Here is a 24,510-nt window from a genome sequence, read left to right on the forward strand (position 1 = left end):
CTTTATCATGGGGGCTGGCAGATAAGCACCAGGACAAATTCAGCAGTGCTTCCAAGGCTTGAGAGCTGATCACTGGAAAGGTGGGGGTCTGGCAGCTGTCACATGAAACACAGTGCGGAGCTGAGCCCCTGCCAGGCCTGCCCCACCAAGCAGGGCCGTTTCCTCTGGAGGAAAAGCCACTCCAGATGGTGCAGCAGACCCTCTGCCTCCTAGGAGAGAAATCAGAGATCCTTGTTCCCCTGAGCTGCCAGGCCAATACTCTTGCCAGCAGGTCCAAAACTACCTGGTGAAAACTAACAAGTGTTTCACGGGTAACAGCTTTTCATCGTTCAAAAAATATCAGAGTGCCCCGTTTTCCCCCAAAGACTGATCCCTCCAAATATCACAGAAGCTGTTTCTTTGAAGTGCACAGCCCAACCCAGCTGTGCTACTGTTCCTGTAAGCGTGGCTGGTGAGAGGCCTGGGTGTCACTGTGTTACAGTGTGCCTGCAGGGGCAGTGGCAACGTTCCCCCTGGCATGCTGCATCCAGTCTCTGCACAGGGCACCTCGTGCCAGGAGCCATGAGAGCTATTTCCTTTCACAAGCCACTTCCCTGATGCTAAGGTTGCAACAGGTCCTTTGACGGCCAGGAACAACGCTCTGACCTCATGGAGTCCCAACACCGTTCACTTCTTTAGATATGCCAGAGCAGCATGAGAGCATGTAAATGTTTACATCCTAAAGCCTGAGAGCTGGAGTCCATTCACGGTGGTCCAAGTGAAGGGTACTCTGTACAACCTGATTTCTAATTCAGATAAGAGAGAAGCAGTAAATGAAAGAGATTGCAAAAGAAAAGGATTCCAGAAGTTCCTGGGGCCACCCGTGAGCTGGGCTCCCTGCACTCGTGGCATCATTTGGGTAGGCTGTACCACAGCGCTTCTGTCCATATGCAGCACTCTCTAGCACACTGCCTTGGCCCCCACTGCCAGTTTGCTCAAGTAACTTGGGGCAGATCAGTGCAGTCACCCTAACACATGGACAAACACTCAAAACACCCTTGAGCAAGTATGGGGAACCTACCTTGTGCAGGGAGAAAAACAGCACTACGGTTGTCTCCAAGCCCTTGTCTTACAGGCTGAGTAAGAGGAGCAGCCCTAGCCTCAGCCTTTTTGTTTCTCAGATCTTGCAAGCTGCCCGACTTAGGGATCAGTTGGAACAGTTTACTGGATTAGCTACAAAGCTTACAGACCCCCAAGAGGCTGGATCTCCTTTTGCTTCTGCACTGAATTGCAGCCAAGTGCAGATACCAGACAGAAAGCACATCTTCAGCATCCTAGCACAGCAGGAGGGTGAACTACTCTTTCCCAGCTACGGCTTGTAGCCCTGAATCTCAGAAGGGACTGCCTGCTTGCAGGCAGACCACCCAAAGAGCAATGGGCCTGGATGCAGCAATTTTGGTGCTGTCCAGCGGCAGGAGATTTCATCTGCCCTTACAGAGAGGGGTTCCTCTGCTCACCCATAGCACAAGACCAGGATTTGTGCTGAGCAGCGGGAGTAGCTCAGTCTGACAGTCCATGGGCTGGGGGAGCTGAACCACGATTGCCAGGCATGGAAATGTGGGTTTCTCTCATTGCTCGCATCAGATCTTCCTAGAAAATAAACACTTCTTGCTGCCTGCCTGAACAGTTAGAGACTTGCATCAGTTGTACATCTAGCTGTTGGCTGCAGGGCTTCTTCCACACTGGCCACATTGCCCAGTACTCCACCCAGCACTGACCGTTGAGTAGAAGCCACAGAGAAGAAGGCACCCCGCTCCAGGCCAGAGAGAACCCAAGCACAACCTAGGACAGCAAACGCCCTCAATCCCACAGGCCCCAGCAGACAAGAGCACTGTAGGCAAAGCTGGAAAGGACACTGCTGCTGTGGTCACATCCAGCTGTGCCAATGCCACATCTGGACAGGACAGGGAACGGGGGCCACCACTCAGATGGCAGTGCCTAAACCAGCTCACAATTTTCACTGTCACACACCTACCAACTGGTTCAAAACTCTCCTCCTACCCCTATCTGCCGTCTGGATCTTGATCCAGGCTATAAAGCCCATGCAGGCCCTGATCCCAGATCTCAGCTGAGTCAAGAAGTCTGTGAACCTCAGGGGCCAGGTGTCCGCATGGTGCAGTAACCAAGCAAGCATATAAGCGCTGGCACAGCCGCTGCCCAGCATGAGCCTCAGGCCATACCCCATGAGGCGGGTTGAAAAGGAAGCTGTCAGGAGAGCAGGCCTCAAATTGTGACCTACTTTGTGGGGTTTGAATTGTGCTTACGTTGTGGTTCTTGGGCAAATCTGAAAGGGCATTTCTATGACTGCTTATAAAGACATCCCAGCCAGCCATAAAGGGCACGGTGCTGCAGTAGAAAGTTGAGTGCTTTACAGAGACAACTGCAAGCTGCCAGAGGGTTTGCGAAGAGGTAGGCAAAACAGGGGATCTCTATCCTCCTCCTGCATCACCTCTTAGCTGCCAACAGCCCCTCCAGCCCCTGGGCAACCCCACTGTGGAGGGAGGGCACGGGTGCACGTGTCTGTCCCCAGCAGGCTTGCAGATCCAACAATATCAGAGGAAGCGTTAATTTCGCCATGGGACTCCCTGTGGGCCCTTGCATGTCAAAGCCTGCCTCCAGGGGTCTGGGAAGCCCAGTTTTGGTACCAGTCAGCAGCACTTGCCTCCAATAGGAATAGCCAGAAGCTTCTGGCACAGGCCCTGCTACAAAAATCTCATCAAACATCAGCACATGGGACTGAGCAACTTGTGGCCACAGCTTGCACAGACAGCAGCAGAGTAGAGGGGCAAGGGAAACCAGGTATCTCCAGGCACCCATTGGGCAAGGTACTGCCAGCCTCAGCAAGCCTTCTGCACCCCAGGCTGGATAGCTGGATTTGTTCTGAGGGGAAAAGGCTCCTTGTCATGCCCCCGCATGACCATGGCAAGCTCCTGCCATCCACACAGGACCGTGCTGTTCTGTGTTAAATTGCAGTCCGAGTTCGGCACACTGGTGTGAGCCAGCCAATAGTCTTTTCCTATTTCCCTTTGTAGATATTCAGTTTATCCTGATTCCTCTTCAAAACAAGTTGACAGGAAAAGCCTGGGAACACAGCGCAAGCATCATCTATGCTTCTGCGTGACTTCAGAGCATGCTTGTGGCTCGCCTGCCACAACTTGGCCACAGCCTGGCTAGTCCTCTGCAACAGGTGAGAGCACAATGTCACTGTGCAGCCAGCTCGAAAGTACCAACTGCTGTCCCAGCACAGGAGGGAACAACCATCTCCGCTTCCACACGATGAGGAGTTGAATGACCTGTGCAATACAAAGGAGGACAGAGCACCTGATGGAGCTGTGCTGCTGCCTGCAGCCACCTCCAGGCTTTGGCAGGGAAGCCCAGGATCCATGTCTGCATGAGGAATCAGACTGCTCGCTGCTTTGCCCGGGCTACTGCCCACAGCTAGGAATGACACACAACCATATTCAGAGTCCCTTCATAGGGGGAGAAATTTATTCATCTTCAGGAGCCTGAACCAAGCAAAGGGCAGCCCCACGATATTTGTCACAGAAGCCAGGTGGTGCCAGCTATTACTCAGGAAGCCGCAGCTCTGTCACAGGCAAACCAAGCATGGCCTAGTTAAAAAGCAGCTGCCCTGGATCAACAGTGGGCCCATCCAGGCCAGTACTCTGACCCCAAGGTGGCCAGGCACAGGACACACAGAGTGCTCTGCTTCTCATTCTGCTCAGGTAAAATGTGGCTTTGGAGCTCAAGAGGCAGGACTGAATCTGGACCACTGTGGCTAGGTGAAATCACTTGTAACCCTAGGCTCCACAACACCTGGTGGGACTGAGCATTACACATTGATCAGGTGTGAGGAGAAAAGCACTTACGTTGTTTAATCCTGCTGCCCTTCTAAGTGGCTTCTAGTTCTCAAGGTATGAGAGAACAAAGAACGATTTCTTTGTTACCCTCTTGGTCCTCTCCACAGCTTTGCTGTTCTCTATCACCCAAGCTCTTTGCCCAGCTAAGCACAGGTAACAAGTCATCCTCTCCTTGAATGCAGCCTGCTTCATCTCTCAGATCATCTCTTATCCTTCTCTGTACCTCTTCTATCTCAGTCAGTTTTGAGGTAGCAAGGGAAATGCGCACAGTATCAAAGATGTGGTGTACCAACCACAGAGCAGCAGAAGGGTTTCTGCTTTCTTCCTTCTCCCTTTCCTAATCTCTGAATACACTTCTGAGACAACCTCCAGGCAGATGCTTTTCAAACTCTCTTTCCTGTGTTTTAGAGACTGTTCCAAGAGCAGGGACAGCTCCTAGTGAATGTACAAGTAGGGCTGGTTCCCCTCCATGCATTACTTAGCGTATCTTACAATTTTTCTTCAGCTCTTCAGACTCAGTTTTCATTTCAGCATCTCAGGTAATCTCAACCAGTAGGCACTTTCTGCCTGCCTTCCCAGATGACTTATGAGCACACCTAACAGCAGCACCAACACCTGCAGGAACCTTCCCGTGCTCTGCACTGTGAAAGCTGTTAAATTTTTTCCTTTGCTTTGGTTCCTATTTTTCAAGCAGTCATTAATTCACAAGAAGATCTCTTACCAGAACACTACTTATCTTCTTTAAAAACATTTGGTGAAAAACTTTCTCAACAGTTGCTTGAAAGTCTGTGCAAACTGTATCAGCCCTGAACAGTCTTACCCACATAATCTGACTATCTTTAAACTCCGCAGCAGCGTGAGGCAGGCCTTTGCTTTACAAGAGCCACACTGACTCTTCACCATTGTAGCCTTTTCATGCTTAAACATACTAATGCAAGTGTTTATTATAACTCCTAACAATTTATCCAATGCACAAGGATACTGGCAAACCTACTGGCCTTTTACTTCCCAGAAGACCTCAAAACCCTTTCTGAAGCTCTGCATTGCATTTGCTACATCTTCACTTCCACAGCCATGGACCTGACGGGTGATAACACTATCAGCAATTCCCAATATCACAGCAGGCTCCTTCACGATTCTAGAGTAAATACCACCTATTCCTGGTGACCATACTCAGATCTGTGTCTGCGATAAAGGATGGCTCTGAGTTAGGAATGCCCCTGCCTGCGTGACAAGAGTTTTTCTGCCAGTGCCCCATTTCCACAAGCTCTCACTTGACATCTCAATTGCTCATTTACCCTATAGCTCCTCTTACAGGTGTTTTAGTCCTGAGATATTTGAAAAAGAATTCATTACTGGATTTCCTGCTTTTAGCAAGTGATTCCTAAAAATCTTCTTAGTCCTGCCTTGGTATGGGTTTACTTTTAAATTCCCAGAGTGTTTCTTCTCTTACTGCAATTTTAATTTAAAAAGTCAATCAAGAAAAAACATCCTCTTTTACATGTCTTGTACACGTCTTTTCACATGCCTGATTAATCACACAAGCTTTTTTGTTTCTCAGTTATTTTTGGGGGAGAAGAATCCCAGGTTTTGGGGAGTGATTCACATTTCCTCTGAATATCTGATACAATATCCAAGCAGTCTCTATAATCCCTGTATACTTTTTAGGCTTAGAGCTGTTTCTTTGAATTGTCTCTCAACTGGCATTTTTTGGTGAGGATTGTAATGATTTCACGTTGTTGGAACACATTTTTATGTAAAAATTGTACATTTTTGTATTCTCAGAGGAATCTTCTATAACTTATATTTCATACAGGAAAGCAAGTCCCTCAGCAGCAGCTGGAGCCCAGTCTTGTCCCACGTGTCTAACTACTGTCAAAGAGAAGGTCAGGGGAAAAAAAAAAAGTTTAAAATCTCCCCTGAGAGCCATAAAGGCTAACAGAGAACACTTATAATTGCACGACCCCATTGGAGGGCAAAATCAAGGTTATGGTGGGCCTTAATGGTGCATTTCCTTATTTTAAGAAAATTGGTCTATTTTATTTGCAGTTCCAATTTGACTTAACTTCCCAATTTTCATTTGGGAGTTACGAGAAAACAATACCTGGAGATGGGAGGCAAAGTGGCTGCAAAGTGGCCCACAGTCCTTGAACGGGTCCCTCCCCTCTCCCAAACTGCTGAATTAGCAAGGTCAGCCAGATACACACAGAGATGAGAAGAAGCAAACTGGACCCAGTAGGTTCCTGCAGTGCCACCAGATCCTCTCTTCAACCCCTCCAGCAAAGAACTAACTTGGGTTTACAGAAACCTATGGGAACACTTTGGAAACTCCATTTTGCATGGGGGCAGGGAGCTCTGGAGCAAGGTAGTTTAGCAGAGCTCACTGGATGCCTGCCTGGGGCACGCAGGACTCCCTACAGCCTGCGCCAGGCCCGAAAGGAGGAAGCCAGCGCTCCCACCCCTCTCCCTGCCAGACGCAGGCAGCTTCAAGAATAACAGCCGCGAAGGGGAAGAGATGGCGAATACCAATTGCAGAGGGACAGCAAAGTAGGAGAAGAGGCAGAGAACAACAGACTGGAGACAGGGTGAAAGGGCGGTTGGACAGCGGACTGAGATGACCTTATGGACAGGGAACCTGGGATGAGAATCCCAAGGAGCAAGCAGGTGAGAAAGAGAAGAGGTCACAGCTTTGGGTGGAGAATACAGAAATCTGGGCCCAAGCACCTTGCAAGGATGCAGCAGAAGGGGTCAGAATTGGCTGCAAGGAGCAAAAAAGCCTGCCCTGTCTGCACAGCCAGGAGGCAACTGGCACACAGCCCAAAGTACTTCTCCATCCGTGGTCATGTTATCTTCCCCGCCTCCCAGGGTCCTGGGCTCCCAGCCCCACAGCTGAGGAGTTCAGCATCCCAGTTTGGCCAGTAAAGGTGGCACCCATCATGCAGCGTAACCACTCTTCATGCAATACCAGGGAAGGCAGCAGAGTCTCCCCTGCATCCAAATGACAGAAGTCACAGACCAATGGGAAAGCTGCCATGAACAGGGAAGGCCAGGGAGGAGGCCAAGGCAGTGTCCTTTGTGTGAGTATCACCAAGAGCAAAGCCAGCTCCCCTGGCTACTGGGCTCAGACAACATCTGCACAAATATCTGCGCTGGGTGGCATCACCAGAGCCAGCAGCAGCTGCCGCCCCACATGCCATCTTGCAGGCAGCAGTGCTTTCCAGTGTAGTGGAAACGCCAGCGCCACGCAAATCCCTTTCAGCATAGGCTGGATCAGGGCCTTCCTGAAGTCCTCCTGGAGAAGCAGGATGCTTCTGTGGAAGCCCTGCATTCGTGGCTAGGACATAGCGCCAACCAGCTCAAACCCCACAGATTTGCCCTGCACGTGGAGCCTCCACAGGGACCCTGACCACAGGGTTCACGGAAGTTTTCTATACTCTTTAAACACAGGTCAACCTCTGGGGCATGCCCAGTGCCCCAGCTGCTACGCTTTCATCCATGGCACTGACTGAACTCACCAGCAAGGCTACCGCCACACTGGCAGGCCAGTCTTCATGATGAGAGCATCTTGAGATGGGCACAATCACACAGCTCTGCCTGCCCGAGGTGGCTGTGCTGGGAGCCACCAGCCCAGTTCATCAATACGACTAGTTGCAGAACACCATGATAGGAGTGGAAAACGTGGCTTTTTCCATAGCCAGCATTTTAACAGGCTGTTCATCCACCGTCTCTAGCAGCTGCAATCCCCACTGGTGGCGTGTACAGCATAGGCTGTTGTATTCTAGTTGCAGGGTGTCCAAACCCCTTGTTTCCAGCTCTTAATACAATGCAGCAGAAGCTAAAAATACACAAGTGCCACCCTCTGTTATGTCTCTGTGCAGGCACTGCAGTCACCATGGGATGTGTGTGATGGAGGTGGGGCCTGGCTCCGTTCCCAAGACACTCCACTGAGATGCAGCCCTCACAACAACTACCATGGGGAAACGTCATCCTGTGAGCGACCCAGCCCCAGCAGTGCGGGCCATGGGTGCACACGCACCCACTGCCCTGGCCCCGGGCACAGCAGGAGGGGCAGAGGGAATGCTGCGCCCCTGTGCTGGCAGGGCTGCTCCCTCCCAGGTTAGTCCTCTCTGGCAATGAGGGAAGGCAGGCAGGGAAAGAACATGGAAATAGGAGGGCCTGGGGCAGAAGCCTGCACAGGCACTTGTGTGTGTGTGTGTGTGTGTGTGTGTGTGTGTGTGTGTGTGTGTGTGTGCATACTCCCATGCACACAGCTCTGCCTTGCAAACTGGAGCGGAGAGGGAATGCCACTCGTGCCTACAGGAAACCCACCCTGCCCTGCAACGGCCCAAGGGAGAGAGGGGAGCACCATTTCCTTAAGCCATGGCCTTGGAACCAATTGCACTCTGCCCAGGAGACCCTGCAGAGAACAAGCGTGTGCAGGGTGAGGAGCCCCTGGGACTGTGGCTCTCGATGAGCTGGTAAGTAGACCTGGCTCAGGGTGCAGGAGCAGTGCATCGCCCTGCAGCTCACTGCTCTGCTCCTATGGCCTCCACCTGCCCTTTGAGGCTTACCACCTGATCTGCTGCTCCTTACCAGGCTTGGGTGCCCACATGGTGCTAGGTAGAGCAAAACTCCTTCACACACCCAACACAGGCATCATCACACCTGACACCCTCAGCAGGATGGAAAAGAGCCCTAGATATGCCAGAAGCCCAAGGGATACAGCCCCAAGTGCCCTTGTGCAAGGGAGTCACAGTTCCCCTTGCAATAGTTTCCACTGCTGTTCAGAACGAGTCTGCGCCAGCCCTTGGTGAGCTCTAGTAACACTCCTTGCCAGGGCTTGTAGCAAACGAGACATCAAAGCTCATGTTTCATTAAAATAGACCCATAAAATCCAGGAAAAGCCTTCCTTTTTATAGAGCAAGTGCTTGGAGCAAAGGGAAATAGAGCCTCCCTGAGATGTGCAGCAGGACACAAGGCTCCCAGGGGAGAGGTTCACACTGCCCCGCAGGCTCCCAGTCGGAGAGGTGCACAGCAGTGGCCCAGTGCCTGCAGTCCCCAGCCTGTCCTCCGCTGCACCCTGCCTCCTCACACCACCAGCCGCACAGCGCAGAGGATCGTGCCATTCCCATCTCTTCCAAGCCCATGCTTGAAAAGCAGAAGAGCCCTCCGGGAGAAGGCAGGAGCTAATGAATCACACTGCTTCCAATCCCCTCCCACTCCAGCAGGCCAGAAACGCTGCTCTGCTCTTACAGTCTATGTGTGTGTGTGTGGGGGGGGGGGGGGACAACTTCCATATCTGTAGAATGAGGAGATTTACAGGCACTGTGGGACAACAACTAGATTTATTTTAGTTCAATATTTCTCAGGTTATTCAACAAGTCAGCTTGGCAGAAATAAGAATATGAGACCTCTTAGTGCCCAAGGAGGAGCAGGGTAGAGCCTTTTGCACTCTTTGCCGGGAAAGGGAGCCCAAGAAACAAACCTGCTGTGGAAGCCACAGAACCTCTCAAAGAAAATCCACAGCTTGTCATTGCTCCCTGGGGGAGTCAGGCAAGTTCTCCCCCATCCCACCTCTGCCAGCAGACAAGGCGCCCTGGCACGAAGCCTCGTAAGTCACGAGGGAAGTGACAGGTTTCATGAGTTAGTCACAGCTTGGTGACAAATCCACCAGATTTTTATGCATTACTAAGGAAAAAAAGAGTCATGCAAACATAGACCCTGACCATGTTAACAACAGCCCCTCAGCTGTTGGGCCAGTTGGCAGTGCCCTGAACAGCAAGCAGTCCCAATCCATGCAAGAAGGATGGCATTGCTGCAAGGGGTACTGATGGGGCACAGAGAAGAGCTCTTCCCAGGAGAGCCCACTGCAAGACCCCTGCTCTCCAAGCCAGACTTTGCAATCCACTGGCAATGACTGCAACGTAGCAGGAAAAGGCATTTGCTCAGGGCAGCCTCGGAAGGGACTTGGGAGAGGAGAAAGCAAGTCCAGAACTTGTGACAGCTCTCCTGGCATCTCTTCCCAACAGGAAGGGCACCAGCACTTTGCCAAGCTTTCGTAGCTCCTTGCACACACACAGGCCTGATTGTGCACTTACAGGCCAAAGACCAAGATGGAGGTTTTGGGGGTGAATGGCCAGCAGACAGACACGTACAGAAACATGCAGCCCTCAAGAGTCCTGGGAACCACACAAGCACGACACCTTCTCCAGAGATGCTGCTCAGTGGGCTCTTGTAGGCAACAGCCCTCCCTGGGGGCCACAAGCAGGGTCTGCATACACAGTGTGGGCAACTCCTGAGTTCAGGTGTCTAGTCCCAGGGGGATGTGGAAGGGCCCCTCTGGCTGGTTTTGCTAGCTGCCTCCAACACTGCCCATCAGGCTCTGGAGAGAGTGTGGCAGGGAGCCACTGACCTCAGGGAAGTCCCAAACGGTCATCCCCTTCAACACTTCAAAACTTCCCTGGGAGCCCTGCTTGGCCAGGTCTTCTTCCAACCACTGAATCCACAGTGACATTTCTAATTACTGCCCAGACCTTCCAGGAGAGGCCCCAACACAGTTCTCACAGGGCTGGGCACCCCAGAAAGGCTGCAGCCCACTCCATGACATGAACTTTTCCCAGCCCAAGCATGTACAGCCCACTGTCACACTTTACAGCCTGCTGGCACTGTCTTCTCCTCAGGCAGGACTCAGGCAGGCCAGGGAGCACACAGTACCCACAGAAGAGCCGCTCCAGGGAAGGAAGGGCCAGGCAGCAGGGTGTCCGTCCTAGAAGCACTTCTAGAGACACACAAGGAAGAATCAGCCCAGCGTCTCCCCTGCTGGACGCCAGCCAGGCTTTCTCACACCAGTGGGCTCTGTGGTCCTTCTTGGCTCTCACGCCCCGGAGCGGTGCATAAAGCCCTGCCACCCAGCATGTCTCACAGGGACGAGAGCAGGGCTGACCGGCTGCCTTCCCACTGAACCCAAAGCTGAGAGGTACACCTGGGGCAGAAAACATGCTGCAGCCCTCCATCGCCTCACTTTCAGACAAAATTTAAGAACAAGGAAGCCTGCTTCACACCAGAAAGGTAAAGAGCTGGACCTGAGACTGCACCAGAGCCACAAAGACAATAGGATCAAACCTCACTAAGGATTCTCCTACACTGCTCTTGGTTCAGAGAGCTCAGGATATGACAAATTCGATCCTTACCCCTACCTCCCCACATTGCCATGAGTTTGTTTCCTCCCAAGCCTTCATCTACAGGGATAGTTATACAAAACACTTTGGCAACTGAGCCAGCTAAAATCTCCAAATGTTGGGGGAGGATATTTTTGCTGTGCTTAAAACCCACATCATTTCAGTAATGCCATTTACAGAGCAGTCAAAAAATAGCTATATTAGTCGAACAGACTGGTGGAAATTTCTTACCTGGGCTTCATTACCAGAGGAAAGATATCACTCACCTTTGCCTAAAAGCACCCCACTCTTCTTCAGGCCTTCTCCCCCTGCCCAGGCAGGAGTGATCCAGCAGTGCTGGTAAGCAAGATCTGCCGTGCTCCCTTTCTCCTCAGCTTAAGACTGGCTCTGCCTGCTTACAGTGTCTTTAAGACACCGTTAAACTCACAATTTCTTACAACATTGGTTCACTGCACACACACTTGCCTACCTTCACAGCATTTTGCTTGCTGCAAGCCTCTAACAACACCACACATGTTTTCCAAATCCTTCCCTCCCTTCTTCCTCCTTGTTAACCTGCTATCACAAAGGGATCTGCGCCGCCCTGAGCAGTGTGAAGACGCTGCTTCAGAGCAGGCTAGAAGAGGCACCAGCTCATGCTCTCCAACAGATTTATCCCTTAACTAAGTGATCTGTTTAATGGTTTCCCATTAAAAGTGGCACAGACACAAATCAGCTCAGGGTGGACTGGTTTGTTTTATACCTCCAGCCACATTTCACCCCTGCAGGCAGAGTGAGTCTCCATACATGCAACAGGTCCTTTCCCTTTATCAGAGGGCCGATGGTCAGGTTTTTCCTGTGCACGCACTGAATATAAAGAACACTAGCTAGCTCATGAATCTCCTCTGGGAAAAGCGGGTATGTATGACCAGATGCAGCACTTCAGAGATGGCAGCTTGGTGGGATGGGATTACTTTTCAGCAAGGGAAAATCCTTTGGTCAAGCTCTTGCAGCCCTGCAGAGGTGCTCCTCCCCAGCCTCCCTACTGCTGTTAGTCTTGGGGTATTATGTTATTAGTAGTAATCATAGCAAACATGTAACTGTTTAAAAGCAATATTTTAATGCCCATGTGATGAGATTCAAACAAGAACCAATGCTGGTGGAAAAGAAGGGATGCTCTTATAAGGAAACAAAAGCAAATCAAGTGAATTACCATTACCAAACGTGAAACCCACCTTGTTTAATTGCCCAGGCTGATATTTATCTACTTTAAGCTGCAGCCAGGGTCACACTTCCACCTCCAAAGCTGAGGTTCTGGCTGGAAATGCAAAAACCCCCTTTCCCCCCATACATCAACTGCCACCATTCACACGTAGTGCAAGGTCCCAAAGCCTTGCCAATTGAGTTAGGAGAAGGAGAGAGGGTCACAAACCTGCTTTTCTTTTTTCTGTATTTTCATTATCATCAAATCTGGGATGAATGTTATTTCTGCAAGACACAACACAAAAAAAAATTCACAGTAAAGAGACTGGTGAACCTGAGGTATTCAGACCTTCCACATCATCCCTCCAAGAGGCTGAGCCAACTTTGGGCCCCTCAGAGCAATAAAGCTGCAGGAGTCAAATGAAAGCCCACAGTTGGTCACCGAGCGGACATCCGCTCTGCTGAGCCACAAAAAGGCCTTGACTATATGTCCCCATGCAGCATGGTGCTACCTGACCCCAGCCAGAGAAGACAAATCTCACACTTGCAGTCTCAGCGTGAAGCGACACACACAAGGCTAGCAGAGACAACCTCCAGAGCCCACAAACCACAAAGGACACCACTGAGAGACGTGCCAGATGCTGCCAGCCCTGCAGCAGAAAAGGAAGCAAACAAACAAACCAGCCTCTGCCAAACAGCAGTAACAAAGATAAGATACGGGGAAGGGATGTACGAGCATGGCAAGCACCAGAGGGAAAGCCTGCTCCTGCAGAAGGAAGGCAAGAAATGCCCCTTCCACGTGCTGCTATGGTTGGGAAGGGGGCAGGAAACACACCTTATTATGGTGTTCCTCTCCCTTGCAGAGACATGCATCACTGGGGACAGCTCTGCAGCAAGCTCTGCTCACTAGTCCTGGGTAAGGAGCGCAAGAAATTTATTCTGGAGAAGCATTGCTGGGAGTTCCACATCTTCACAGCGAGAGCCTGCTGCTGCCTATTCTCTACGACACGGTGTGGTGGCTGACTGCAGAGGACTGTTACCCCAGCTATGAAGAGCTGCTGGGAGGAAAGGGGCAAGCAGAGCTGGGGAAAGAGTCATCCTGGTAGGCACCCCCTCTCCAGCAAGCTGCAGCACCCCTCAGAGCAGCGCTGGGGCAGGGGCCGCATGCTGGCTGCCACGGTGCCTGAACCGCCAGCAGAGCAGGCCTGTCTGCCACCACACCGCATGAGGATGCTACGTGGAGCAGTACCCACCACACAGACCATAGGAGAAGAGGCAGCTGCAGGCAAGGGTGATTCCCATCCATCCGCCCTACCAGCAGCCCTGTCAGTCCAAGGGGCTGCAGCTGTGAGTCCACCGCTGAGCGGCTCAAGCAGACACCCTAGACAGGAAGAGTACCATCAGCAGGAACAGAGGCCCCTCAGTCACCCATCACAAGAGGGGACTGGCAAGGACCCCATGGATCCGTGGCTCTGCAGCAGCCAGAAAGCTCGCTGGGGCGAAGACTGCCCCTGCCATGCTCTCTACACCACGGGCTCTGCACCCTGCGCAAGGTGGCTGTGTTCAGGCTTGGCCAGAAGCACCAAGGTAGGCTCTCCTCAATGGCCACATGTTCCCTGCAGGCACCAGCTGAGCAACCATGCCCGAAGGCGGAGACACAAGATCCAGAGCAGCCCACCGTGGTGGTGACACATGCCACCAGGATGGCACAAGCTGCCAAGCAGACACACATGTGCCCAAATCCAATCCCTATGGTGATCAGGTGTAGGCTGGAAACTGCCAAACACACAACAACTACAGGCTCACTGCTTCCCTTCTACTGGTGCTTTATCAGGAAAGCCCAGGGGCAGCCCTGCCACAGGTGGGGTCAGCAAAGGAAACGGTACTGATCCCTGGCTGAACGGGGATCACTGTAGCTCCCCTTGACAAACATACTCACCAGCTGTGACACTCAAGGGAACACGGGGATGTTACAGCTGTGTGCCCTCCCAAAGCAGCCTCAGCCATGATATACCCGACAGAGCTGCCAGGTCTTGCCCAGAGATCCCTGCCCTAGGCAGCAGATGCTTAAGTCAGGGGTGGAAGGGCTGCCTTCCACAGTTGTCTGCTCCTATAGTGCCAGCAGTGGGAGCCAAAGAACCCAGAAGTATTTGACAAGTGTTTTAGACACAAATCCCACAAACATCTGACTCTAGTTTCCCTTCCATACCATGCAAACTCTATTCCAAGCAAATAGCCAGCAACGCAAGAGCCTCTCTTGCTACAGCAGCTGTCAGACAAGCTCGGCATGAGGGTGCACCTTGTTCTGCACTCAGTCTGCAGGCAAGTGGTGCTAAGCTGCTGTATGCCCAATGGCCTCCTCCCTGCCCCTTCATCATGGCTTCTCTCCCTGGCACGGGCTCTCTGTTAGACCCAAAACATTACCAAAACCCGGAGCCACTGCCCCCCTCTCTGACCCACAGCTTCTCTTGGGGCTCTCCTCCCAAAGTGCGACAGCCCAACAGGCTCTTCAGATGGGCAATGCTCAGGCCAGCACAACAGGGATCAGATTCTGAATGCTGATGCTGATCCACCCTGGCCTCCTTGGCTTGTTCCCACCAAGCAAAGGAGAAGAAGCAAAGGCTTCTGTGATCCTCACTGCCCACCACAGGCCAGTCCTGTAGGTCCCACACATCAGCCAAGCCTGGAGGCAGCAAGTCCAGACACCTAGTATCACCAGCTGTGTGAGGAAGATTGTGATAGCACCTGCAGACAGGACGGCACAAAACTTTTCCATGACTTATGAATAAGCCTGCCAGCCCCTTCCATTCTCCTCTACCCATGCCCCAGAAGGGCCCAGAGGACAAGGAGCTGAGACTGGCAGGGAAAACGCTTGCAGCTTCAGCGGTGTTGCTCTCCCTCCAGGACCAGACAGAAGTTTCAGAACAAACAGCTGCTGCAGCTCTGAACAATCCTGTTGGGCTCCGGCAGAGCGCAACTCCATCCTGAAGGTTTGCTCAGAGCCAAAAGTGCTAGAAATTTGGGCTTTGTTCAGCTTTCATGGAGACCTCTAAGCTGCAACCATGGAATATGTGCAGGAGACTCCAAGGTGCTCAGCTTACCCCTCCTTGCCAGCTGCATATGAACGAGCATTGGCCTTCACCTCACCAGGTCCAGTCGGTGTCCAACAGGTCACTTGCATCCTCCAGCAGGTCTAGGCAGGTCCAGATGTACCATCTGCTATGGAGAAATCTAGCCCCAACATCCACCAGCTGCTCACAATCCACCCCATGGTCATGGTGGCACGGGGACCACAGACTTCTCGAACCAAGCCCCTTTTGCTGCTCCTTGTCCCCAAGAAGGCAGTTTCAGGCAAGAGAAGGGCCATGAGGCACCCTTAACTCTTCCTGTGAGCTGCACGCGCTCAGCTACTCAAGAGCTCACCAACACTCTTCTCCCTGAGCCCGAAAGCAGGGCTGGGCTCCTGCGCCCCAGCTCAGTCCTACATTCCCCAAGGCTGCAGCCTTACAGCTCACATTGGCACTTCTCTCTTGCCTCTGCCCAGCAAGCTCTGCTAAGGACTCCAGCCCCAACCCGTGTGGGTGAATGCATTTTCAGGCTCTCCCAGATCGCTGGCTAGGCAGGCCCATAGCTTTCTTCTCCCTGCAGTTTTCGTGCCCATCAGGTTCCTCTTGGCTCCCGAGGCAGGAGCCAAGATGCTTTAGCCCTCGTTCCATTTCCCAGACTTTCACTCTCAAATTTTCTTCTGGAGTAGCCCAGAAGACAGATCCTGGGGACCTCCAGGCCTTGTAGAACACTAGCACTCTCTTCCTGCTCTTCATTTTCTTTTCATCATTAAAGTATCTGTGATCACCTCCCCACTGTTCAGCTTTATCTCCCTTCCCTCCACAGTCCTGGCGAGCAGTGTGGACTCCCCCATCGCCTGCCACTCACAGAGGGCTGGCATCATGACTCTTAACTAAGTGACCCGCTTGTCATTTGGCAGACACAGAGGATTCTTCTAGGCTAGCCTGAGAACAGAGCTCATACAAAGCAAATGCAACCTTCAGTCCCACAGGTTCAGCCCTGGCACCCCAGCATTATCACCTTAAAGCGCCTGTGTGGCTCCGTCAGCCTCCTGCCAACACAGCCATGGGGAGAGTGCCAGGATGCATATGCTGACCTGGACAGGCTGGAGAGGTGGGCGGAGAGGAACCTCCTGAAGTTCAACAAAGGCAAGTGCAAGGTCCTGCACCTAGGGAGGAATAACCCCAGGCACCAGTACAGGCTGGGGGTTGACCTGTTGGAAAGTAGCTCTGCAGAGGAGGAGCTGGGAGTGCTGGTGGACAACAAGTTAAGCATGAGGCAGCAGTGTGCCCTTGTGGCCAAGAAGGCCAGTGGTATCCTGGGGGTGCATTAGGCAGAGTGTTGCCAGCTCATCGAGGGAGGTGATCCTGCCCCTCTACTCAGCCCTGGGGAGGCCTCACCTCGAGTACTGTGTCCAGTTCTGGCCTCCCCAGGACAAGAGAGACATGGCACTACTGCAGACAGTCCAGCGGAGGGCTACCAAGATGATTAGAGGGCTGGAGCATCTCTCCTATGAAGAAAGACTGCGAGAGCTGGGCCTGTTCAACCTGGACAAGACAAGACTGAGAGGCGATCTGATCAACGTGTACAAGTATCTGAAGGGGGAGTGTCAAGAGGATGAGGCCAGCCTCTTCTCCGTGGTGCCCAGCAACAGGACAAGAGGCAATGGGCACAAACTGAACCACAGGAAGTTCCATCTGAACCTGAGAAAAAACTTCTTCACTGTGAGGGTGACAGAGCATTGGAACAGGTTGCCCAGAGAGGTAGTGGAGTCTCCTTCGCTGGAGATATTCAAAACCCGTCTGGATGTGATCCTGGGCAATATGCTCTAGGTGACCCTGCTTGAGCAGGGAGGTTGGACTAGATGATCTCCGGAGGTCCCTTCCAACCTAAACGATTCTGTGATTCTGTGATGGACTCCAGCAGCACAGACTTCTCCAAGGCAGGAGAACATCAGTACAGGAGAGCAGGATATTGGAAGCTTCCAACTACACCCCTGCAGGTGCCAGGGAGAAACAACCTCACCCATCACATCACACGAGGGCAGCTGCAGCCTTTTTGCCCAGCCTAGGGCAGGGCAAAGAAACAGCCTAGAGAAAAGCTGCAAGGATCCCTGTTACCTTCTGTCCATTCCGCTCCTGCTAGAGGCAGGTCAGCAGAGTTGAATGCTCAAGTGGTTTTGCTGTGACTGAAGAGATGCCAGGGACAGAGAAAGGCTTGGACATCGTCTGCAAGACTGCACTTCAGCACCAATTCAGGCAAGAAAAAGACAAGACAAACACATTGCTCTAAGTTCCTCAGCATCAGGCTAGGCCACGCTCAGAGTCTCTCTATCCCCTGTTCTGGTAGTCACACTCCCTGGCTCACAAGAGCTTCCTCCTACCTTCCAGCTCTAGGTTGTCAGTGTTTTTTTGGTAACAAAACATACATTACAGATCAGACACATTTAACAGCCTAGGTCTCAGAATGCTCACCACCCTCTCTATGGCCACCTTCTACCACGCATAGGTGCCAGGAGCTGAACAATAAAGACAGAAGGATCCCAGAAAGTTCTATGTAGCAGCGAGCAAGCTGCCTGCTGTACGGACAACCCAGCAGCCTCTCCCCAAGAAAGGGCTGCTGGATCCTGCTGCTTCAGCCATGCTGATCCAGTGCCACAGTCCTGGCCTCTGCTCCCATCTGCTTCTGTCCCTCTTGGCATCCTCCCTGCCCATCACTTCCCAAACACCAAAAACTGCTGCCATCTGAACTTTCTCCTCTGCTGCTCGTACCATTCACTCCACCCAGGTCATTTCAGATAGCTGGTGAAAACCTCTCTTTTCAGGGAATCCTCTTCCCTGACATCAGCCCTCATCTGCCACCTCCAGGGCTCACAGCAAGTCCCTCTGGCCTCTTATGCTCTTTACAGCTAAGCAGGCAGGCAAAGGCAGGGATGCACTGTGCCACCTCCAACTCAGGAGACTCCTACTGCCCCAAAGGCAACTGCTGACAAATACTCTGCAGAGAGCACTGTGTTAAAACACCTGATGGCAAGGGCTGCCCTGCAGCTGCCAGTGGAGCCGCTCTGCTCCTTGCTAGAGCAAGAGCCCTAGCCACAGGCCGCTTGCTGTCACAGGTACACAACGGACCAGTGCCCCCAAAGCTTTCAGCACAGGCCATGGCCAGCAAGGCACGGGCAGGAACAGAGCAGGCAGACCCTCCTCTCACCCAGTTCCCTACCAAAGAGCCAGAGGAAAACAACTGCAACTTCTTCCTTTCTCAGCCTCCACATACACTAGCTTGAAGATGCCAAACCCTGCAAGGGCATTACCTGCTCCATTTGCGTCCTGTTACTGGCAGAGCCCAGCTGCTTGGCAGAGCGAGCAGGGCTGGGGCCAGGCCAGCCCTGAGACAGAGCAGGCACAGGAAGAGCAGTCCCACGCTAGGGGCAGTCCCAAAACAACAGCAGATAAGTTTTTGCTATGTCCCATTCTCTTGTTCCAGCTGGCAAGAGTCGCACAACTCTCACCTCCACCTTACACCCAGTGTGTTTCAGTAGGACTGAAGCCAGCGTGTGCACTTGTCTCAACACGTCTAAGGTACCAGCCAGACCCAGAGGAGGCAGCCGCTTAACTGAGGTATCTCAGCAACAGTCCTTCAAGCATGAGGAAAAACCCAGCAACGCTGCCAGTGTCAGGCAGAGGGCACTAGGTCTCCCTTCTGCACACCCAGCCACCCACTGCAAGAAGCTGCCATGGGGTGTGGGAGCACCCACAGCTTCTCCTGGGATGCTGCTGCAGCTCCCTAAGAGGATATATGTCATGGCAGTTTTGGAAGGCCATGTTAAACTCTGAGCTGACCAGAGACCAGAGCGACTCAGGCAATCTGTGAATCTGGACACTAGGGAATCTGGGACATTTTACACATCGTATCATTCATGACCCTTGGAGCAAGCATGTCCTCCCATCACGTGTCAGAGGACTAGCTGTAGAGGAGGAAAGGTTCATCACTGCATGATGCCGTGGCCAGCTGTTTCCTCCTCTAGAGCATCCAGCCTGGGCTGGCCTCAGAGATAGGAACTTGTCCTGCATCCCAAAGGGAAACACACCACCTGCTAAGGAGCACCCCCATGCTGGCATGTGGATATATATATATATTGAGAGCCCCACTTAACTAGTCATTTCCATGCTAATTAAGTATTTGCAGATTAAAGAGAGTCTCTAATCTCAAATGAGACAGCCCAATTTTCTAAATGAGCTTACAGTTTTCATATGGAGATTCATATGTGTTCTCACTAGCGCATCATGTAAGCCCTCCAGGCTGCTAGAATCAGCTTTATTGCCACTGTCACAAACAGGGAGTTTTTATTCTTTATTCTCAAGTTTTTATGCTTTTTTAACCCAATGTAAATGATGTACGTTCCATACCAGTGCTGACAGCCTGCAACACCTGCAGGGCCAAGCAACCAGTCCTCTAGGCTACCACAGCCAAAGGCAAATCCTCTTTGGGGAAGTTGTGGTACCACCTCCTCTAAAAAATCCCTAGCGTTGGGCACTGCACACAGGCAGCAAGCACACTAACATGTCACAGCTTCCCCGGTCACACCAAGTTTGCAGGCTGACCACGCACTCAGGAGCTGTCTAGTTGCATTTAAAGAGGCAAGCAAAGCAGTGCTGAAAGCTGTGTTTTGTCCCTCTATGAGAGCAGCCCAACTCACTGTGGAATGGCCTCGACAAAGCCTCTACTGCTAGCAATGATGTTTTCAGTTACACAATTTGGGGCACATCCTCCTCCCTACTATTCTCCTCCCTTTGATTTATTTGTATTGTCCTGAAAGCATGAGACATCCCTGCACAAAACCAAATCCAAATCATGCCTGTATTTCCTGTCATTCCTGCTTGGGCTCCCCCAAGAGTTGAAGCACTTGTGTACATGCAAGAAACGTTATCAGAAATTCCACTTCAGTCGCCATCTGAACCAACACCACCCCGAGACCAAGCGCTCTTCCCCTTTTACCAGCTGTCTCATGAGAGTGGCCAAACGCTATTCTGCAGCTAGAGGATTTATTCTCCCAGTTCAGAGGCTGAGGTGGGGCATGTGAGCTGCATGCTAGCACGAGAATCCCATGGGCATGCAAAGAGCTCCCGCCAAGGAGCCCTGATAGCCAGTCCTGCTAGCACAAACATATACAAGCATTCTGTGAAAACAATTACAGCTCATCACAGGGAGCAATCGTCTAGGCTCATTTGTACGTGTAGCTCCATCAGTGCACGTGTCCCTGCAGACTGGTTCACCTCTGTTTTGCCTTAGAACCCCCTTAGAAACGGGAGAAGATATTCTCAAGCTGATCTTCAAGAGGAAGAGAAAGAGAGGGTTGAAAATGAGCTGGTAAAAAATGTGAGGAGGACCAAAGTGGCCCAGACTAGTAAGCCTGTAAAGAAACAGTTCTTCTCTACAAAACTTACTCCACTTTGCAGGGCTATAGGAGAATGTGTTTTTAACGTGCATTTCAGAAATAGGCTAGCCAAGTTTGGGGGAGGAAGTTAATGCATGAAGGAGAAGGAATAAAGTTTTACAGCAGTAACAGAGGTAGACCTAAAGCCATGTGTGACTAGTCCATCTTGGCCTAGATTACCCACAGGGCTTGCAAGGCATCCAGGCTGGAGCATACAAAATGCATAGGCCTGGGCATGCTGCTCAAGTACCACTGTAGCATGTTAACTCGAATTCCAGTTAACTCATTCAAGAGAGTCACAGGGAAAAAACAGTTTGAGCCTACAGCATCCAAGGAGAGGTTGTATGCTAGGACTGCCTCTGAGCACGGTGACAGCAACAGGGGAGAGGCCCCAAGCATGCAAGAAGCAGCCCAAAGGGCAGCCTAGGACAGAGCCATCACAGCCGAGGTCGCTTTTCAAGAGCTTATCTGATGGAAAGACAGACTGCCTCACCTATGTCCTGATGCACGTCAGCAGGAGAGGAGGGTCCTGGCACAAGAGCCAAAGTGCCTTTCCACACTTTCCACCATGCAACATGTCTCCACTCCACAGCATCCAGCTCCTTGTGTGCTGAACACCACCTGCTGAAAATCTAGCTCTGAGCAAGTAAAACGCACTCTTGTGCATCTGTGACTGCATGCACAACTGGGCAATACAAGTCGAGCACCGAGGACTCCGTTTGCATGTGCTACAATACCTTTAGACTAGCACACACGTACTTTTTCTGCATCCAGACTGCAGAGAAAGCCACCAAGAAAAATTAGAGGCACCTGGACAAGGCAGAGCTGGGAGATGTTCTGAAGCAGCAGATGCATCCTTCTGTACACTGTGGGAGCAGATACCTAGCGTACAGCACCCAGAAGAGCACCCTCCTGGCACCAAGGAGCAGCCAAGTCCTTCCCTGAGCAGAGCAGAAAAGGCAGAAATGGAAATCCCTAAGTGCTGGCTCCTGGCAAACAGCACCCACAGCTGGAAGGACTAGCTAGCTCAAGAGAGCCAGCCACACAAGCTCCTTAGGGTTTCTGCAAGACCTTTCTATTACTGTTTTCTATTTCTATTACCCCATGGGGACAGTGACACTGCAGGTTGAGTCTCTGGTCCAGTCACAGCTGCACTGCCCCATGGTTTCTCCCTCATCCACACACTGTGGCTGTTCTCACCAGGGAGCTACACCATAACCCAACTGTTGGCTGGGGTGAGACAGTCTTCCTGCCCCCAGTACTGCTTTGGCAGCAGAACTGTCACCTACTGGAGTGGGGTGTTCAGGGCACCCTCTGCACAGTCTCCAACAGGGCAGGCAAAGATTTTACAGCTAAGACAGGCAACAGATCTTCTGGCTCCAGAAAAAGCTCTGAAGCACGGGAATAAAGTCGTAGGTGCTCAGACAATACCCCAACAGGATCCTCAGAGAGACAAGTTCATATTGGCTGCAGTTCTCCCCCTTCACCTTCCTCAGGAATTTAAAAGCACCATACACCCTTGAAATGAGCTGTTCAGCTGACACTCCAGCCCGGGTGTGTGTCAGAGACCCCCTCCCACAGCAGTCCCCCTCTCCACAGAGACTTTCCAACAGTCAAGCTGTGGCACCATTCAAGATCAAAGCTCCTGGCGGGGCTGTCCATATGCCACACAGCATGCCTCTGCCCCTCCACACTTCCGAGAGCCTCCTCGCCCAGCTCTCTTCTGCGCTGAGCTCCAGCATGGACCAGAGCTGACACGGGAAGCCAGGCTTTCTGCAGCTATCTTGTTTCCGTCTTCCTATTATTTCAAAGCAGTACAATACAAAGCCCTGTCGGCACAGGCTGTGTGATAATAGCCCAGGTACAGCTCTGGCAGCATCCTGAACAGGGGACTAGAAAGAGCAGGCAGTTTCCACGCTGCAAAAGCAGGAGGAATGCCACGCTCGACCACATCCCAGCCCTTTCAGCAGCTACTCTGCATGCCTGGGGTGCCTGGGGCCACGCTTTGAGGAAGGCCAGCCTAAAGCTAGAGAGGACTGAAGCTGAAAATAATATGGTACGAGCCCTTTTTGCACTCAACCCTCAACAAGGCTCTGCTAGGGATGATCAGCGATTCCACCGTGCATCCGATGCTTTCAAGAGCTGGAATGGCTGTTAACAGCAAGCGGGACAAATGCAGGGCGCTGGGGAAAGCCCATGGGCACAGAAACATTTGTGCCAAACAGCCAACAAGGAAAAGCTCCTCTCCGTATCTGACAACACAACACAGACAGAAAGGGGCAGACCCAGAATGCTGCAGACCTTAGAAGAACAAATGCTCCACAATAGCCTCTCCATGTTGGCACAGAGGAGAAAAAAGATGAGGAAAAAGCCTTTGGGGAAATGCAACCAAGCCTGGAGACAAGCAGCTTCCCAGCAGACAAGCCAAAATTTTCCTCCCTGGGGATCCTGCCCAGCATGTCTGCCACAGCACCTAGCTTCAGAGCACACCCCCCAGAAAGGGAGTCCCTACTCCAGTCCCCTGCAGCCATCCCCAAAAAGAAGCTCTTCCAGTCTTGTTTCCCCAGCCACCCTGGGCAACCCCCTAGAAGGACATTCTCAGTTCTTTTATTAAGCCCCAGGAGTCGCATCCCCAGCCGGGCTGCTTACCCAAAGCATGCCCAAGAGGACCTTCTACACCCCCCCTGCTACTCTGACTTACTAAGCGTTACTGCAAGGCTAAGCTGACCTGACAGACCTTTTTCTCAGCCACTCATCTGCCCAAGGAGCTGAATACATCTTAAATATCACTGCTGCAATTCATTATATGAGAAGTCCTTGGGTCAACAGCAGGGTTGAGTGACAGGTATCTGTGGCTGAATCCTCCAAGCCTGCCTCAGTGTCCCCATGGGCACCTGTTTGCACCATCTCCCATCCTGCCACTGCTTTGGCACGTGAGCCTGCATAGAAACCCCGCAACACCATCAGAATGGCAAGGCTATAAGAAACGAAGCAGCAAAGCTAGAAGACAAACTGCCACAGGACATCAAAGAATTCTTAGGATTCAGTTGGCAAAAAACAGTTACAAAATTCATTAGCCTGCAATTGGTAAACAGCATTAAAACAAGCAGCACTTCAGGATCTCTCCATATCCATCAAAAACATCTCAGGTAAGCTCAAATATTCTATTAACTGTCTCAAAGACTGAGACAAAGTCACTGTCCTAAGAAGTTCCCCAATTTAATGGGGTAAGCATATTCTTAGCCAGGTTTTGAAACTTTAAGGACAACGAAAGCCCAAAGGATGTCCTCTAATATTTCATTTGCATACTGTGTAACTAGTTGTAATCAAAGCAAGCAGCATTTGTCTGCTGCTTCTCTCTGCCAGGGAAAACATTTGCTACAATATGCATCTGTTAGTCTTCAGGCTGAGAGCAACCAGGAAAAAATCCTGATGCAGTGGCTAGGAGTGCGTGAAGCTCCCAGACAGATACCAACCATGCGTTTGTTCTTCATAACCTTGCTTCCAAAATTGAAGGTGTTTAAGCTTACCCTAGTAGAATAAATAGTTTCCAATACTCATATCATCACCTTGTCTGACAGTAAGTGTGAACTTTGCCTGAAGTTCACTCACTCAGTGTACAGTTCCTATTGGAAAAGCAGGCGTTTAGGCAGCGTGGACCAGCAACACATGGCAGCCTCTGCCATGAGAGCAGACCCTGCACTGGGGTGCTTTGGGTTGAGCGCTGGTAACAAGGTGGTAGCCAGTACCC

General features: G+C 51.7%; 1 protein-coding gene across 4 annotated transcripts in view; it reads right to left on the reverse strand.

Annotated features, from left to right (window-relative positions):
* Positions 1-13,576, reverse strand: part of CHD6 (chromodomain helicase DNA binding protein 6) — a 72,207-nt gene extending 58,631 nt beyond the window's left edge. For all 4 annotated transcript variants that reach the window (XM_068912017.1, XM_068912015.1, XM_068912016.1 and 1 more), the window contains exons 1-2: positions 13,513-13,576; positions 12,489-12,544 (exon numbers count right to left, since the gene is read on the reverse strand). In XM_068912017.1, coding sequence (XP_068768118.1) covers positions 12,489-12,544; positions 13,513-13,561 — 105 coding nt within the window. In that variant the 5' untranslated portion in view covers positions 13,562-13,576. The remainder of the gene's footprint in view (positions 1-12,488; positions 12,545-13,512) is intronic.
* Positions 13,577-24,510: the final 10,934 nt, after the last annotated feature.

The sequence above is a fragment of the Struthio camelus genome, chromosome 18 (assembly GCF_040807025.1).
Source record: "Struthio camelus isolate bStrCam1 chromosome 18, bStrCam1.hap1, whole genome shotgun sequence".
NCBI classification, from domain to species: Eukaryota; Metazoa; Chordata; class Aves; order Struthioniformes; family Struthionidae; genus Struthio; species Struthio camelus.